Source organism: Miscanthus floridulus, chromosome 4, assembly GCF_019320115.1.
Source record: "Miscanthus floridulus cultivar M001 chromosome 4, ASM1932011v1, whole genome shotgun sequence".
NCBI classification, from domain to species: Eukaryota; Viridiplantae; Streptophyta; class Magnoliopsida; order Poales; family Poaceae; genus Miscanthus; species Miscanthus floridulus.
The window spans coordinates 35,046,197-35,062,458 of NC_089583.1; the positions used below are offsets into that span (position 1 = coordinate 35,046,197).

General features: G+C 45.7%; 1 protein-coding gene across 1 annotated transcript; it reads left to right on the top strand.

The window, feature by feature from the left end:
- Positions 1 to 14,099: 14,099 nt before the first annotated feature.
- LOC136551299 (putative lipid-transfer protein DIR1) lies at positions 14,100 to 14,928 on the top strand. Its single transcript, XM_066542869.1, has one exon. The coding sequence runs from the start codon at positions 14,257 to 14,259 to the stop codon at positions 14,584 to 14,586; it is 330 nt and encodes a 109-aa protein (XP_066398966.1). The 5' UTR covers positions 14,100 to 14,256; the 3' UTR covers positions 14,587 to 14,928.
- The last annotated feature ends 1,334 nt before the right edge of the window (positions 14,929 to 16,262 follow it).

Here is a 16,262-nt window from a genome sequence, read left to right on the forward strand (position 1 = left end):
AGTTGAACCCTATGAGGGTTGGTTGGTGAATACATTTATAAAACCCTATTTAAGACTAGACCCACCTTCCATGCTCTTTACCTTCACCCAGAGCATTCGACTGGGCGAAGGCTCCATTGTGTCTCATCTGCTGGAAACCCCCTGATTTTCCAACATTAGCCGCGTGTTAGCCAAGCAAAACCCACGATGGCAAGAAAAAGAGCAGCCTTCACCAGGACACCCGCGGAGCCCTTGACTAGGAGACGATCCAGGCGTAATGCCCACAGCACTTATGCTAGCACCCTAGAAGACCAAGTTGTAGAAGAGCCCATGGTCAAAGATCAGCCTCCGGCAGCCGAAGATCAGCAAGCCCCAGATCCCACCCCGGAGCAGGTGCTCCAACAATTACAAGCCCCGTTGCAGAGTACACAACAAGAAAGAGATAGGCTGGCTACAACCTTTGCTGCAAACCAGAGGGCAGCCTAGACATCATTGCAGGTAGCAGAGATCAGGCAACTAGTTGGCCGTCCTACAAGCAGAGATTCAAAGCATGCAGCAAAGCCAGCCCCAGTCCAACACATCCAACTAGCTCCGCTCAGCAAATCAAAGCCAGCCTAACCCTTCGCTAGGTATGGCCGCCCAACCAACCTTTGACACACCTTTCAACTCATCACCAGTTCACAGAACCATAGATTCAAGGTCCCCACTATCCAAAGGAATCCAAACCTCACCGTGGCCACCATCTTATAAGCCCATTACCCTACCCAAATTCAACGGAAGGTTAGACCCATGCTAGTTTATCATGAGTTTCGAAGCAGTTGTAGCCTCTGCAGCCAGGAATGACACTGTCTTGCCCAAGTCATTTGTTATTACAGCCGAAGGAGATACATTGGCATGGTACTCAATGTTGAGCCCAAGTCAATGTTAAGGCCAAGTTCAGTATATTCATGGGAGGACCTCTGAGACAGGATCATCGCTAAATTCAAAGGGTTCACCATTGAATCTTTGATGTCAATGGACTTATTTCAGTGCAAACAGAATCAAGGTGAAGCACTGAGCGATTATTTTTAGAGATTTGTGCAGCTTAAAGCGAAGGCACCAAATGTCCCAGAGGATGTAGCAATTGAGGCCACAATTAAAGGCCTCCGCATCGGAGCCTTCATAGCTCATCTAGCTCAGGAGAAGCCAAGCACCATAGAAGAATTATATAGAGAGTTTGTGAAGTACTGCAGGTCAGACAATGACCTCTGAAGAAGGCTAGAAGAACAAAATTAGAACAAGCAGTACCAAGGAAGTGGTAGGAATGCTCAGAGGGGCAATAGAAGCTAAGGCCAATCACAACGTCAGCAAGCGCCTGTTCAACAAATTTCAACATAGAGCAGCAATGGAGTAGCCAGCAACAGTAGCAGATGCTGGAGGCAGAACAAAACAAAGTATCACAGAAGCAGTACGAAGGCAAGAAATACAATCAAAAGAAAAGCTGGGACAAAAACCAGGAACCAAGGCAGCGAAGGCAGTATTGTTTCTTTCTTGGAGAAAACAAAGGGCACATCACTAGAGATTGCCCAGATGCGAAAGAAACCCAGGAGAGAATAAAAATAGGGCAAATCGTCAACCTTCGCCACAGCAACCCGCCATGGAGGTCAACCACACCTTCGTTGTACCTTCGCAGCAGCCATATTGCCCAATCTACCCAAGCCTTAACTCCAATCAAATTCACCCATCCACCTTAGCAGCCGCATACTACCCCAACTTCCTACCTACATGGCGACCAAGCACCCAACAGCAAGGGCAGGCAAGTAATCAGCAAGCAAAAGCCAACCTCACCTACATAAACCTAAGGCCTCCACACATAACATTCATAGAGACAACCCAACCAGCTTAAGTACACAATATACAACGTGAAGCACTACCTCTGCCACCACCTACACCACAGCTAGCCACCCCCAAAAATGAGCCTAACCTAGAAAACCAACTCAATCCACATACACCATTACCCACCATTGGATTGATATTGCCGATAGCCAAAGGCTCTTCAATGGTATTCTAGACAAAGAAATAGAAGAAAGACCATCTCAAGCTTGTTAACAACATAGTAGTGCAAGGTCTGGTACGTAGCACATATTGATCGATGACACCCATCACATTCTCATAACAAGACCTCTAGCTGGAGAGTTACCCCCATACTGACGCTATGGTGATCAGAGCCAATATAGCAGGCTAGGAAATCAACAGGGTTCTCATAGACTCCGGAAGCTTCGTAGACATCATCTTTGTTAATGCCTCCGACTAGATAAAATTAAGCAGAAGTCAGCTACAACCTTTGAATTCACCGCTAATAGGTTTTAGAGGAAAGAGAATCAATTCATTGGGCAAAATATCTTTGCCAGTTTCTTTTGGAGGTCAGGAAAACGCCAGGACATAATGCGTGACCTTCGACATAGTAGACCTCTACTACCCTTACAACACTATCTTCGACAGAGGGTTTGCAAATAAATTCAATGCAGCCTTTCATATGGGCTACTTGTGTATGAAAATACTAGCTTTGCACGGCACCATCACAGTGCATGGTAGTCAGAAGGAGTCAAGAAATATAGAAAGAGACATCTACTAGTCACAGCGAAACATCAATTCCGTCGAGGCAGCTAGAAGTAACTCACCAGAGCCCACGGACATGCCGAAGAGTAAAATAGATCTCAAAGATCAAGAAGAAACAAAATCAGTCCCGCTGGAGAATGCAGTCCTAGATAGGAAAGTCACCATCGGAGGCAACCTGTCCAGAGAAGAAGAAGCAAAACTCATAGAAACTTTAGCCAAGAACAAAGACATATTCGCCTGGTCAGCCTCCAACCTAAAGGGAGTCTGCAGAGATATAATCCAACACTATCTTGACATCAACCCTAGAATGAAGCCAAGAAAGCAGTGGCAAAGGAAAATGTCGGAGGATAGAATTTTAACGACGAAGGCTGAAGTACAGAGACTATTAGACGCAAACGTCATCAGAGAAGTCAAGTACTCAGAATGACTAGCAAACATAGTATTGGTACCAAAGAAAAATGGGAAGATGAGGATGTGCATAGATTTCATAGATCTAAACAAAGCATGCAAAAAAGACCCGTTCCCGCTTCTAAGGATAGATACCTTCATCAATAAGGCGGCAGGATGCAAGCGCTTTTCCCTCCTGGACTATTTTTAGGATATCACCAGATCTGCTCAACAAAGAAGATGAGAAGACAAGTTTCACTACTCCCTTTGGAACCTATTGTTACACCAGAATGCTCGAGGGACTAAAGGATGTAGGCTCGACCTTCATAAGAATGACGAAGGCAGTCCTTGGTCCACAACTGTAGAAAAACATCATAGCTTATGTTGACGACATTGTGGTAATGTGCAAGAATGAAGATCATATAGCAGATCTAAAGGAAACCTTTGCCAACCTTAGGGAAGCAGGCCTAAAGCTAAACCCAGAAAAGTGTGTTTTCGGTGTCAGTAGAGGAAAAATGCTTGGGTACATCATAGGACCTGAAGGTATTTGGGCTAACCTAGAGAAGACGAAGTCTATAATCTCAATGGTGGAACCATCAACCAAAAAGGAAGTGCAAAAACTCACTAGAAGAATAGCAGCATTGAACAGATTCATCTCAAAATCTATAGAGCGTAGCCTCCCATTCTTCAAAGCTCTAAGAGGCGGAGACAAGGTGAAATGGGAACCAAAACAGTCAAAGGCCTTCTAGCAATTCAAAAACTACATGGCCAACAAACTCTTAGTAATAGTACCAGATCTAGAAATGCCACTATTGTTATATGTGGCAGCCTTCGACCATGCAGTCAGTGGGGTACTTGTTCAAGAAAAGGAAGAAGAGTCGAAGGTCATTCAATAGCCTATCTAGTACATCTTAGAAGTCTTATTAGGAGCAAAGCTCAACTACATGGAAATAAAAAAAATTGCATACGCTGTCCTCATCTCATCGAGGAAGCTGAAGCATTACTTCCAAGCACATGAGATCAAAGTGCCTTCTTCGTAACTGCTTCAGAGACATATTCAATAATAAAGAGGCCTCCTGGAAGAATAGGAAAATGGGCAATAGGACTATCATAGTTTGAACTCAACTATGTGCCTAGAACAACAATCAAACCACAAGCGTTAGCAGACTTTATGGCAGACTGGACACCTTCAGCGCATCAAACCCTGCAGCCCCAACCTCGAATCTGGACACTCTACATAGATAGAGCCTAGGGGCACCTAGGAGCTAGGGCCTCTGTCGTTTTGATAGCACCATCAAGGCCTTCGCACAAAGTATGCAGCAAGACTAGAATTTAAAGCAACAAATAACATAGCAGAATATGACGATCTCATACTAGGCGTCAACAAGGCGAAGGCACTCGGCGCAAAGACAGTACTAGCAAAAATAGACTCCCAAGTCGTCACAGGACAAGTTGAAAAGGAATATGTTGCAAGAGCACCAGAGTTGGCCAAATATCTGGCCACAATAAGGGCACTTGAGCAGAGGTTCCAGGGATTCACCCTAAAGTATATACCAAGAGCAGAAAACACAGAAGCAGATGAACTGGCGAAGGCTTCTAGCAAATAACTCGCCCATTCCAGAGGGAACTTTCTACCAAAAATTACAAGCACTAGCAACCTAAGCAGCTACGAAGGCATTCAAAACAATCCTAGTCACCGAGTCCGAAGACTAGAGGCACCTGATTACAGATTATCTAAACAACATCCATCAATCAGAAGATGAAGCAAGTACAGCAAGAATAGCAGCCAGAACAAGAAGTTACACACTAAAAGATGGCACCTAGTACAAAAAGGGGTAGTCCAGCCATTGCTCAAGGGTATAACGTAAAGCAAAGGCAGAGAGCTCCTCTAAGAAATCCATTCAGGGACCTATGGTTCTCACATCAGCCCAAGGGCATTGTCCACGAAGGCAATCAAACAACAATTCTATTGGCCCACGCATATCAAAGATGCGGAGCAAATTGTTAAGACATGTGAAGCATGCCAGAGCACATCCCCACACCAATCAAAGCCTTCGGCTGTAGTACAACTCATCCCACCCACTTGGCCATTACAAAGATGGGGCATGGATCTTGTCGGACCCCTGCCACCTTCATAGGGGGGAAAATTCGCTATAGTAGCAATTGAGTACTTCACAAGATGGATTGAAGCCAAGCCACTGGCAACAATAACTTCAGAAACAGTAAAAAGGTTCTTTTGGCAAAATATAATTCTATAGGTTCAGGGTACCAAGAACATTAACAGTGGACAATAGGAAGCAGTTCGACTCAGACAAATTCAAAGAATTCTGCAAAAGTATAGGCACAAAAATAGCCTTCGCATGAGTCTATCATCCAGAGACAAATGGGGCAGTAGAAAGAGCTAACAGAGTGATATTCTCAGCAATCTCGAAAACCCTATTTAACCTTTGAAAAGGTAAGTGGGTAGAGGAACTACCGAAGGTAGCGTGGTCTCATGACACCACAACATCCAGGACGACAGGCTTTACATCGTTCAAGCTCCTGTATGGTGAACAAGCAATGCTACCCGAAGAGATCAAGCTCAGAGCCTCTGGGTAATGAAATAGGTCTTGGCAGCAGATCAAGAATACTCCAAAGAAACAATTGAAGAGACAAGACTAGAAGCAGTAGAAAACATTCCCAAATACCAAGAACAAACTAGGAGATGGAGAGACAGCCAGGTGGTTAGAAAGCTCATACGAGATGGAGACCTAGTCCTAAGAAGGAAGCCCAACGCAGCTAATGTAGGAAAACTCCAACCAAATTGGGTAGGCTCATACATGGCGAAGGCCGCCGGAAGACCAGGGTCGTTCTTCCTGATAGACGGCGATGGTAAAACAACCACTCATACCTGGAACATCGATAGTTTGCACAGGTTCTACATATAATTGTAAAGGGGTGGCCTCCACGGAACTATAAGCGAAGGTCACCTCACCTCTTAGTTTTCACATTTTCTCTTTACATTCCGTGCAAATGGGACCTATACTCTTTTCCTCACAAAGGGGGCTCCTAGCGAAGGTGAGGTTTTTAATGAGGCAGGACCCATGTAAAACCCTCTAAAATATAAAGAGGAATTCCCCCAAGAATACTATGAAAAGTGGAGGTCGAAAGTGGTAGCAGTGGAGACACAACATTCGACAACGACACCATGACAAAGAGGACCTTCCACTGCCTTAGCCGAAGGCTCTAAAGCATGGAACGACCTCTGCAGCTAAATTATCCTGCAACCTTGACAAAGCCCTGTCCACATCTAGGCATCAAGGATTCACCAAAATGGCCAGAAGGCCAAAAAACCCAACAAAGACCTACCTTCGCCATATGCATCGGGCAAGAAAATACCGGCCGGAGACCTATCCTTATTAGACACCAGAAGACTATCAGGAATTAATAGCTAAAGTACAACAGGAGTAAAGAGCCAAAGATACGCGAGGTGCAAAGAAATTTGTCAGTCTTATTATGACTTCAAAACGTATCTAAGCAATAAACATCGGCCAACCACCAATATTTATTAAATCATACAAGCAGTAGACTATAAACCCAGCGCCCCAGCACTAGCCTCAATCAGTGAATTACCGTATCCTAAATTCTAGAAGAGCACTAGGGGGAGCCAAGGCAACTAAGAGACAATTCACCATACAACATGGCAAGAAAACCATGGAGGCTGGAGTTTCCTTAGAAACGAGAGGACAAAAGATACCGTGTGAAGACTCGTAACTACAGTAGCTCACGCAACCTAACGAAGGCCATGTTGAGGCTGTACGCATCTTCCACATGAAGTTGTGTAGCCTCCACGGGGCGTTGTATGACCACAGTTCGGTAGCAAGTAGCCAGTGTTAGAGGTTGTGGGAGGGTATCGCACGAAGACTCATAACATCCCCCCCACAACCAAAGACACCAGCTAGTGCAACCTGGCATCAACCTTGTTCAACGGGAGCGCAGCTGCTCCAGCATAGCCAAAGGCAACAACAAAATAATCTAGGCGCAAGCGGAGGCAATCTCCAAGAAATGCTTCATCAACCTCCGTTGCTTGCTCAAATTGCTCTATGGCCTATGGTTCACAACATCAGCAAGATCGAACACGAGCACCTCCGTTCTTCTACGTCGACGTGCAGAAGCATCCTCACCAACTCCAAGCAAGCATAGAGACAGAGGCCAAAGTGACAAGCTTCCAAAAGAGCCTTTGCAAGGTGCCCAAGGTCGAAGACTAGCACCTCGACTATTCCATGTGGATGCGCAAACTCGTACTCAACATCGACCAGAGAAGAGAGAAGCGGAGGCAAGAGCAAGAAAATAAGCGCCATCTACTAGAACCCTTCAGCATAGGTAGCATTTGTAACCAGATTCTTCAATAAAACAAGTGTCCAACAAATTATCTCAAGCTAACTCTATTCAAAGAAAACAAACATATTACAACACAGCGCGTCACAAAGCACAAAACAATACAAACAGAAAGGTAGTCTTATAAAAAGCCCAAAGGCAGTAACAATGCAAACGCAAAAGGCGTTGAGCTTTCCAAAGCAAACATTAAAAAGGCGTGAAGGCCAACTAGACAATTTGGCACAGGTTTAAAGCTAAACCGTGGACCAAGGCCCTCGCCAAGCTACTAACCGAGTAAATTCCACACACTCATCTTCTATATCACGCACCACGAAATTAAAGATATCACGAACCGAAGGACGACAGAAAGTGTCACGTCAATACTCCCACAACTCTTCGCTGACATAAATACCATCTTGCATCATAGTTAAAGGAACAATGTCTCGTGCAGGCACCTGAGGGGTAACCTGCGTAGGGCAAATGTACATTAAGCTTACAAGTATGCAAGGCACCACGTGAGACCACCATCGACTAAGCCTAAAGTATCATCTAAACAACCTAGAAACTACACCTCCGGAGCTGTAGGTGTGGAGGCAGCTTCCCTGGGCTTTTGGGCATCCGAAGCAACAACAGAAGACTTCTAGCTCGCTATCTCACCGGTCTTTGATGTTTGTGCCTCCATAGCAGCATGTTGAGCCCTAGCCTTCTGCAAATCCTACACAAGCACAAGAAAAATTCATAAGAACTAAGACAAAAAGAGAAAACAACAAAAAGATAGAAAATTCACGATGGATACACATATAGGTAAGGAACGAACCACGACGCGATAAGCCTCCGCAAGGGACCGGGCTTTGGCACGACCAAATTTGAACCAAAAGTACTTCATAAAATTTCTAATTGACTTGGTAACTTCCCCCCGAAGTTTCACCAAGTTTCGAAGGTCCTTCAAACTCCCTCCCCCTTTTAGCCCAACAAAATACGTACAACCTAGCTTTCCAAGGGTCTTGTAGAGATTCATGGCATAGGAAAGCGCACCAAAATCCATAGTGCCTCCAACAAACTCTGGTAGCTTAATAAGATTTTCCTTGAACTAGGCAAGTATGCCATAGACGGAGGCATCGGCTGGCAAAGGTGAAGTTGCACCGCCAAAACCAGCCAAAGCCGTCCGATATAGCTCAATGCTCGAAACACTAGCAACCTGTGCCTCTTCTAGATGCTTGTTTAGCAGATCAATTTGAGCACTCAGGGCCTGGCTCGAAGACTTTTCTGCATCAACTTCCTTCTGAAGGCCCTCATTCACATCGATCGCCTTCTGCAATCGGGCAAGGGCCATTTCCTTGGCGGCCTTTGAGCCAGCAACATCCTTCTCCAGGGCCCCCACTTGGATCTTCAAATCCTCAATAGTTTGACGGGCAACATGAAGGTCAACCACTTCTATAGCAAGCTATTTCTTCTCTCCTCAACCCTGTTTAGCTCTTTCTGAAGGACCTCAATAGCCTTGTCTCGTTTGATAACTTCTTTGGACGCACGCTCCTCAAGGATCTTCGACATATGATGCCCCTAAAAACAATAAACGTCAATGGAAACAGAGAAGACAATTAAGATTGAAGAGGTAAGAATACAAAGCCTACACACTCACCACACAGTTATGCTTGAGATTGTAATGCAACAACTTGTAAAAGTCCACCTTCTTAAAATGATGGCGGGCACGATCTAACAAGAAAACAAAATATAAGAAAAAGTAAGGAAAAACAAACAGACAAAGAAAAAGAAATGCAACCTCCTATCTCGTTGTATAGAACATGTAGGGTTTCTGCCCACCCACTTAATGTGTCGGCAAAGCCTTTGCCTAAAGCAAAAGAAAACAATAAGAATTAAGCAATGGCAAGTAAAAAGGAAAACGCAAGAGCTAAGTGAAACAAACCTCCACCGCCAGGAGGGGCACGCTCCGAAGGACCAGCTCCAAGCTGTAGTGGGGCCTTCGGAGGAGCATGCAACCCCACTCAGGCAAGATCCAAGTCAGCGGGAGCAGTTTTTCCCCTAGAATTGGTGTCCCTGTTGCCTTGGTCAAATCAGCTAAAAAACAAAAGAACATATTAGAGGAGGAATGGAACAAGTAAAATAGAGAAAGCACTTAAGATAGATTTACCTAGATGCAAGGTTTCATCAAGAAAACCCGACACTCCGGTATCCATAGCACGGGGCAAGGAAGGCGCAACCTCCAGACCTTGGGGCAGAACCGAAGATGGTCGCTCATCGGACTTAGCCTTTGACTCCTCCAAATGTTGGGCCTTCGCAGAGCGGCCAACTTTGACAGAAGTGGTTTCCTCATTGGCGGAAGCGGAAGCAGAGCCCACCCCCGTAGCGTTACCATCGGACTCAGATGAGTCATCACTAAGGATACAGGGCAATGGCTCCACACTGGAGGCTCCCGCCCCAAGAACAATAGCCATCACCTTAACGGATGAAGCCATCAGGTCCTCGTCCAGGCGAGCAACCGAAGCCTCTGACTGACCAGCATCAACAATGGGACGTGCAACTTCCGACTCATTATGGGTACTCTCCACCACTTCTTCAGTGGCATCCTTAGTGTTCTTCGCCATCTTTCGCTTCTTTGCAACAACCTTTAGAGCGTCAGTCTCCTTCCTTTTCTTAGACTCCGCTCAAGCCGTAGCAACAGGGGTTGCAGTGGACTTAGAAGCCTTCACCGCCTTATCCTCGATCGACTTCACAACCTTATCTAGAATCTTTCAATCCCCATACATAACCTTCATTTCCTCGAAAACATAGTTTAACCGGGGCATAGTCCCACCAATGACACGGTGGGACAAGTACTCCCGATCGAAGATCTCTCCAATAATCATAGAGGCAGACTTCTCCATAGTTCTCACAAGCTCTTCATAAGTTTCGTCTTCAGCATGGTCGAGGTTGAAGCAGGGAACGAACTCGCCCTCTTCACTGCCAAAGACTGGAAGTTTCATCTTTACTAGCTTCATCTCAGGCCTAAACTTCCCTAGGAGCCAAAAGTTGGATGCCACCATTTCCTCCACAAGGTCGCAACCTCCGGAAAAACAATAGGCCTTGGCAAAGGCGGCATCGTAGGCTGCCTGATCAACATCAACTTCAGCCGTAGGCCTAACTTGAGTTCAAGGCCTCATGTCTCCCTTGGTAGAGGTAAACAGATACTTCTTGACCTTCGGCTCTGCTTTGGGCTTCACACCAGGGGTCTCACATAAAACCAATACCAGGTCCAATCCTTCTCCCACTTATTTTCTAGGCATAGGATATCTCTAAGCCACCAGCGTTTTGCCCCCTCTTTGCCATAAAGGTGCAGCTAGCAAATTGATAATCAACGTCTTCACCATTGACCTTTCCCTTCTTCGGTTGGCGCTAGAGCTCATAGTAAGCGTAGAATGTATCCAAATTAGGGGGGAGCACCACACATCTCACAAGCATAGCAGAACTTGCTCAGGGTGAGAATCCCATTGGGGGTAAGATGGTGTAGTTGTACCTTGAAGGTCTCCAAGACCAAGCGAAGGAAGTACATGGCTAGAATGCGGAGACCGCAGGCGAAGAAATCCTTGAATATGAAAGTTTCATCAGTCTCCAGTTTGTAAGCATCGTACGTGACAACATGCACCAAACTTTCTCAAATTTTTATCATAGCCTCCACATACGATATCACGACATCTCAACAAGTTTCATGATTTTCGGACTTCGTTTGCTTTTTATAGAATTCAAAAATACTTCGCACGTAAGTTTGAGGTCATGTTTCGTGAACAAGATGTCCGAAATTTCAGGTCCGTTCCTGGATACGGCCTCACACTACACTCAGTAACATGACTATCATTTTTTGAATCATTAAATTTCATTATTCGTACCACGGTGCAGTTCAAATTTATATTTTTCGAAAAAATTTAAGTAAACGAAATAAAGTAACTAAATATATCAAAAAACCACAAAAAATCCCCAAATTCTAACTAAGAGTTCCTGGTACTTTAAAAGGGCTGCACAAAAAATTTAGAGGCCAAAAACAAAAAAAACTTTGCCGAGTGCCGGGGCATGGCACTCGGCAAATGGGGTCTTTGCCGAGGGCCAAGAATAAGGCACTCGGCAAAGAGGGTTTTGAATTTTTAAAAAAAATTTCTCTTTGCCGAGTGCCTTCATAGGGGCACTCGGCAAAGACATTTTGAAAAAAAAAATTCTTTGCTGAGCGCCGTGTCAAGGGCACTCGGCAAAGTATTTTTCAAAAAAAAAATCTTTGCCGAGTGCCAGATCTGGGACACTCGGCAAAGAATTTTTTTTTTAAAAAAAACTTCTTTGCCGAGTGCCTAACAGCAGGCACTCGGCAAAGAAGGACGTGGTCGAACACCGTTACACGGGGCAGCTTGCTTATGCCGAGTGCCACGCTTTTGCCGAGAGCCTGACACTCGGCAAAGAAGTCATTTGCCGAGAGCCTTTTTTTGTAGAGTGCCGGGCACTCGGCAAAGAACTCTTTGCCAAGTGCAATTCTTTGCCGAGTGCTGGTACTCGGCAAAGAAGGTATTTGCCGAGTGCCCGATTTTTGACACTCGGCAAAGATCCCATTTCCAGTAGTGAACACATCCAGGGTTGGAAAGAGAAGATGTTGTCGTGGGCAAGGAAGGAGGTTCTCATCAAAGCTGTGGCGCAAGCGATACACCCACGTTTGCAATGGGTTGCTCTGAAATTACAAAAGGCCTTTGCGATCAAATTAGTAGCATGATCTGCAGATACAGGTGAAACCAGCAAGAGGGTAAGAGCATAAAATTCATTGGCTCAGTTGGGAAAAGCAAGCCGAAGAGCGAGGGGGGTGGGGGGGGGGGGGGGGGGGGGGGGATGGGTTTTAGAGACATATGCTTTTAATCTGGCGATGCTAGCAAAACAGGATTGGCGACTAGTGCAACAACCGGATAGTCTCTGCGCACGAATCCTAAAGGCTTAATATTTCTCGAACTTAACATGTATGACTGCAACATCAAGAGATGGAATATCCTACACTTGGAGAAGCATCCAAAAAGGCATTGCAGTTCTGAAGGAGGGAATGGTATGGAGAGTTGGCGATGGGAATGGGATTGATATATGGCGTGACCCCTGGCTACCGAAAGAGCACACTCGGAAGCCGATCACCCCAAAGGGGAACAATCTACTGCAGTATGTCTCCAATCTCATAAACTCCATCACTGGAGATTAGGACACCCAGCTGATCCAAGGCATGTTTTGGGATGAGGATGCATGAGTGATTTTGTCTCTGCCGGTAAACACTGAGTGGGAGAACGTCTTGGCCTGGCACTATGACAACAAAGGGATATTTTCAGTCAAGAGTGCATACAAGGTCTGTAGGAGGAGCATTTTGTTCAACCAACTGTGAAACGGAGGTGTGTCCAATGCTAGAGATGTCCTGTGCCAATGAATATGGAAGATGGAGTGCCCGAAAAAGATCCAACATTTCTTATGGAGAGCCGGCGCTCACAATAGCCACCCACTCATGGCTAACCTGGAATTCAGAAGCATGGACATTAATAACCGATGTGTGGTTTGCAACCAGAAAGGGGAGGCCGGTGGTCACCTCTTCGTCAAATGCAGTAGGGTGGGAGATATTTGGGCGTCGTTGGGCATGTCTGCACATCAAGAACAACTAGTCGGTTTTGAATCAGCGCGGCAAGCAGACCCTGCCAAGAATCCCACAACTAACTTCGGTTGTGGGGATGTGGATGTGGTGGTGGGAGCGAAACAAAATCCGAGAAAAAAGTGGTGTAGTGTTATGTGGGAGAGAGAGTTCAAATGTCAGCAAAGGAACCTAGGACTGTGAATAGGACAATTTAGAAATGGCAAAAACCAGCTCCAAGCTTCCTGAAGATTAATTGTCACGCATCTTTTTTCTGCAGAGAAGGTGGAGATGGGGGATGGGGCTATATAATTCGCGATGAAAGAGGTGCCATGATTTTGGTTGGGAGAGGTTGGCTATCCCATATTCTGGACCCTTCCCAAGTGGAAGTCGTCACGTGCTTACAAGGGTTACAGGCAGCGATTGATTTGGGCATAACCAAAGTGCAACAGGAAACCGATGCCTTTCAGGTAAAGCAAGCTGTGGACTCGAAGAAATGGGATCTCTATGGTGGATTGATCATGGAAATCCAATAACTTGTTCATTCGAACTGTGTCGAGTTCCTGTGTTGTGTGTAATAGCGTAGCGCATGCTTTGACTGCGCTCGGGTGTGCGTGTCTGGAGGATGATGATCCCGTTTTGGCTCATCTCCCAAATTGTATCATGAACATTGTTGCCGTCGAGGGTGGAGACACTGAATAATGGAATTCCGTTTTCGTTTTAAAAAAATCAAATATTTTATTTAAAATGAGGATAATATGCAAACGACTAGTATCTGAAATCCGCAATCCAGGTATATATGGGGAAACTCCAATCATATCAGAACTAGAATGCATGCAGGTCCGATGCCACATCAGCAGATCCTAGGAACTCTCTCGGCCACACAAGCTCCCCGTGGGTCCACCGCACTCACCGGCTCTTCCTCCTCCCGTGAACCTGATCGCGAGTGGCGTGCTGACATGCCCAGGGTACAAACCGACACGGGACCTTCACGGGCTGCACCGCTAGCTGCCTATATAGTCATGACGTTCTCATGCAGATGACTGCATGCATGCGCTTTGCTCGCAGACGCCTGGCTTCTGTTGATATTGCAGATGACCACGCTCACTAGTCACTTCTCTTCTCTCAGACTCTCACTATGTTAGCCGCAACGGCAACAGAAGTACCCCTCCCCCGCTATAAATTCCCCCCGACAGGGAACGGAGCTAGCTAGCAACAATCGCAAACAAACATCTAGCCACACAATCACCCACATCCGAGTACAGTCACGTAGCGGCTAGCTAGCTAGCAAGCTCATCTGTCGCGACGACATGGCGGCCACCAGCAGCAGCAGCAAGTCGTCGTCCTCGAGCTCGCCGCAGCTGGTGGCTGCCGCCCTGCTTGTGGCCGTGCTGGTGGCGGCGGAGGCGGTGTGCGACATGAGCAACGAGCAGTTCATGTCGTGCCAGCCCGCGGCGGCCAAGACGACGAACCCGCAGGCGGCGCCGTCGCAGGCGTGCTGTGACGCGCTGGCGGGCGCGGACCTCAAGTGCCTGTGCGACTACAAGAACTCGCCGTGGATGAGCGTCTACAACATCGACCCCAAGCGCGCCATGGAGCTCCCCGCCAAGTGCGGCCTCGCCACGCCACCCAACTGCTAGCCAAGCTAAGGGCTGGCATTGTTGTACGTGTGTGCATCTGCAGCAGGCTGCAGGGCCCGTACGTGTCTCATCTTGACACGTACTAAAATGTTCTTGCCGTGTGTGTGCTTCATGCATGCTGGCGTACGTGTCTATTTTGTGTGCGTCGTGTCTTTGGTACATATAGATGCCCGGCCCGTGGTTGGTTTGGACTGTTTGTGCGTACGCGCACATGTGTGTGAGATGTGTCACTAGCTTGTCATGTACTCGGTCCTGTGTGTGCCTGCCGGGCAAGTTGCATCTTGTGCCCTCGCTCTCTCTATATATAAAGAGTGTTTTCCATCCTAAACATTAATTACTACAGTACTTAGTTGTCTTCGATCTCAGGTGAATTTGTGTGTGCAAGAACTACTTGATCTCTGCATGTAGTACGAGGCAATATTATATTGTTTAATTTCGTTGGATTAACATGCATGTGACTTCTAGATGAAGTCATTAGGCATGTTTATTCCAGTTAACTTTTCTCTGCGCTAAGCTGAAGGTGTGTTTGGACTGAGGACAAGGTTGGATGCATATATATATATATATATATATATATATATATATATATATATATATATATATATATATATATATATATATATATATATCCATGTTTACAAAGATATAGTTATCCAAGTTGAGTGTTTGGTGGGATGAATGGGATGAGCCAGTTTAATATTTGATTCCATGGATGGGAGTAGATGTCATAAGAATACTTAGATAATTAATGTTTTTAACTAAAAACGATACCAACTAACAATACATTAATTAATAAATATGTGCTGACACTATTTTGTTATTATAGTTACTACTCTCTACGTTTCAAATTGTAAGTCGTTCTGTCTTTTCTAGGTACATAGTTGCTATGCATCTAGATATAGTAAAAATTTTATTCCAAAAAAGTAAGAACGACTTACAATTTGGATGGGATAAAGTTATGTAAAATGAAATAATTTAATTAGCACTATTATTACTACCTTAATTGGCACACAAATCATGCACTAATCATCATATATAGTAGCACACATAAACTAATCTTGCCATCATAATTACCAACTAATAATATAATATAATAACAGTCCTTAATTTATTTATTAACAACCAAGATTACAAAATGTGACAAGCCATTTTTGGTAGCTAGCTCATATAGTGGGAATATTCTTTCTAGGTGACCGTTCCATCCAACTTGCACGTGAACAAAAAGCTTTAGTCACTAGTAGAGAACAGACCTTTCATCCGAGGCCAAAATGGGCTCTAGTCTCGGCATTTTTTGCGCCCGGGACTAGAGAGACCTTTAGTCCTGGTTGGTGTATCCAACCGGGACTAAAGGTCCCTGCCCAACGGCTACTGCGCTCGGCACAGTGGTAGGGGACATTTAGTCCCGGTTGGAGCCACCAACCGGGACTAAAGGTATACTTTTACTCCCGGTTGGTGTATCCAACCGGGACTAAAGGTCTCTGCCACCTCTGTTTGGTGCAGGAGCCGTTGGGAGGGACCTTTAGTCCCGGTTGGAGCCACCAACCGGGACTAAAGGTCCCCCCTTTATATATCGGCCGTCTCCTTCCTCCCCGAGCCCGAGCTCAGCACATTTTGAAGCTCACTGCAAGTGTTCTTGCTTCCTCCCTCCATTGTTCCTCCATCCATTCTTCGATTCC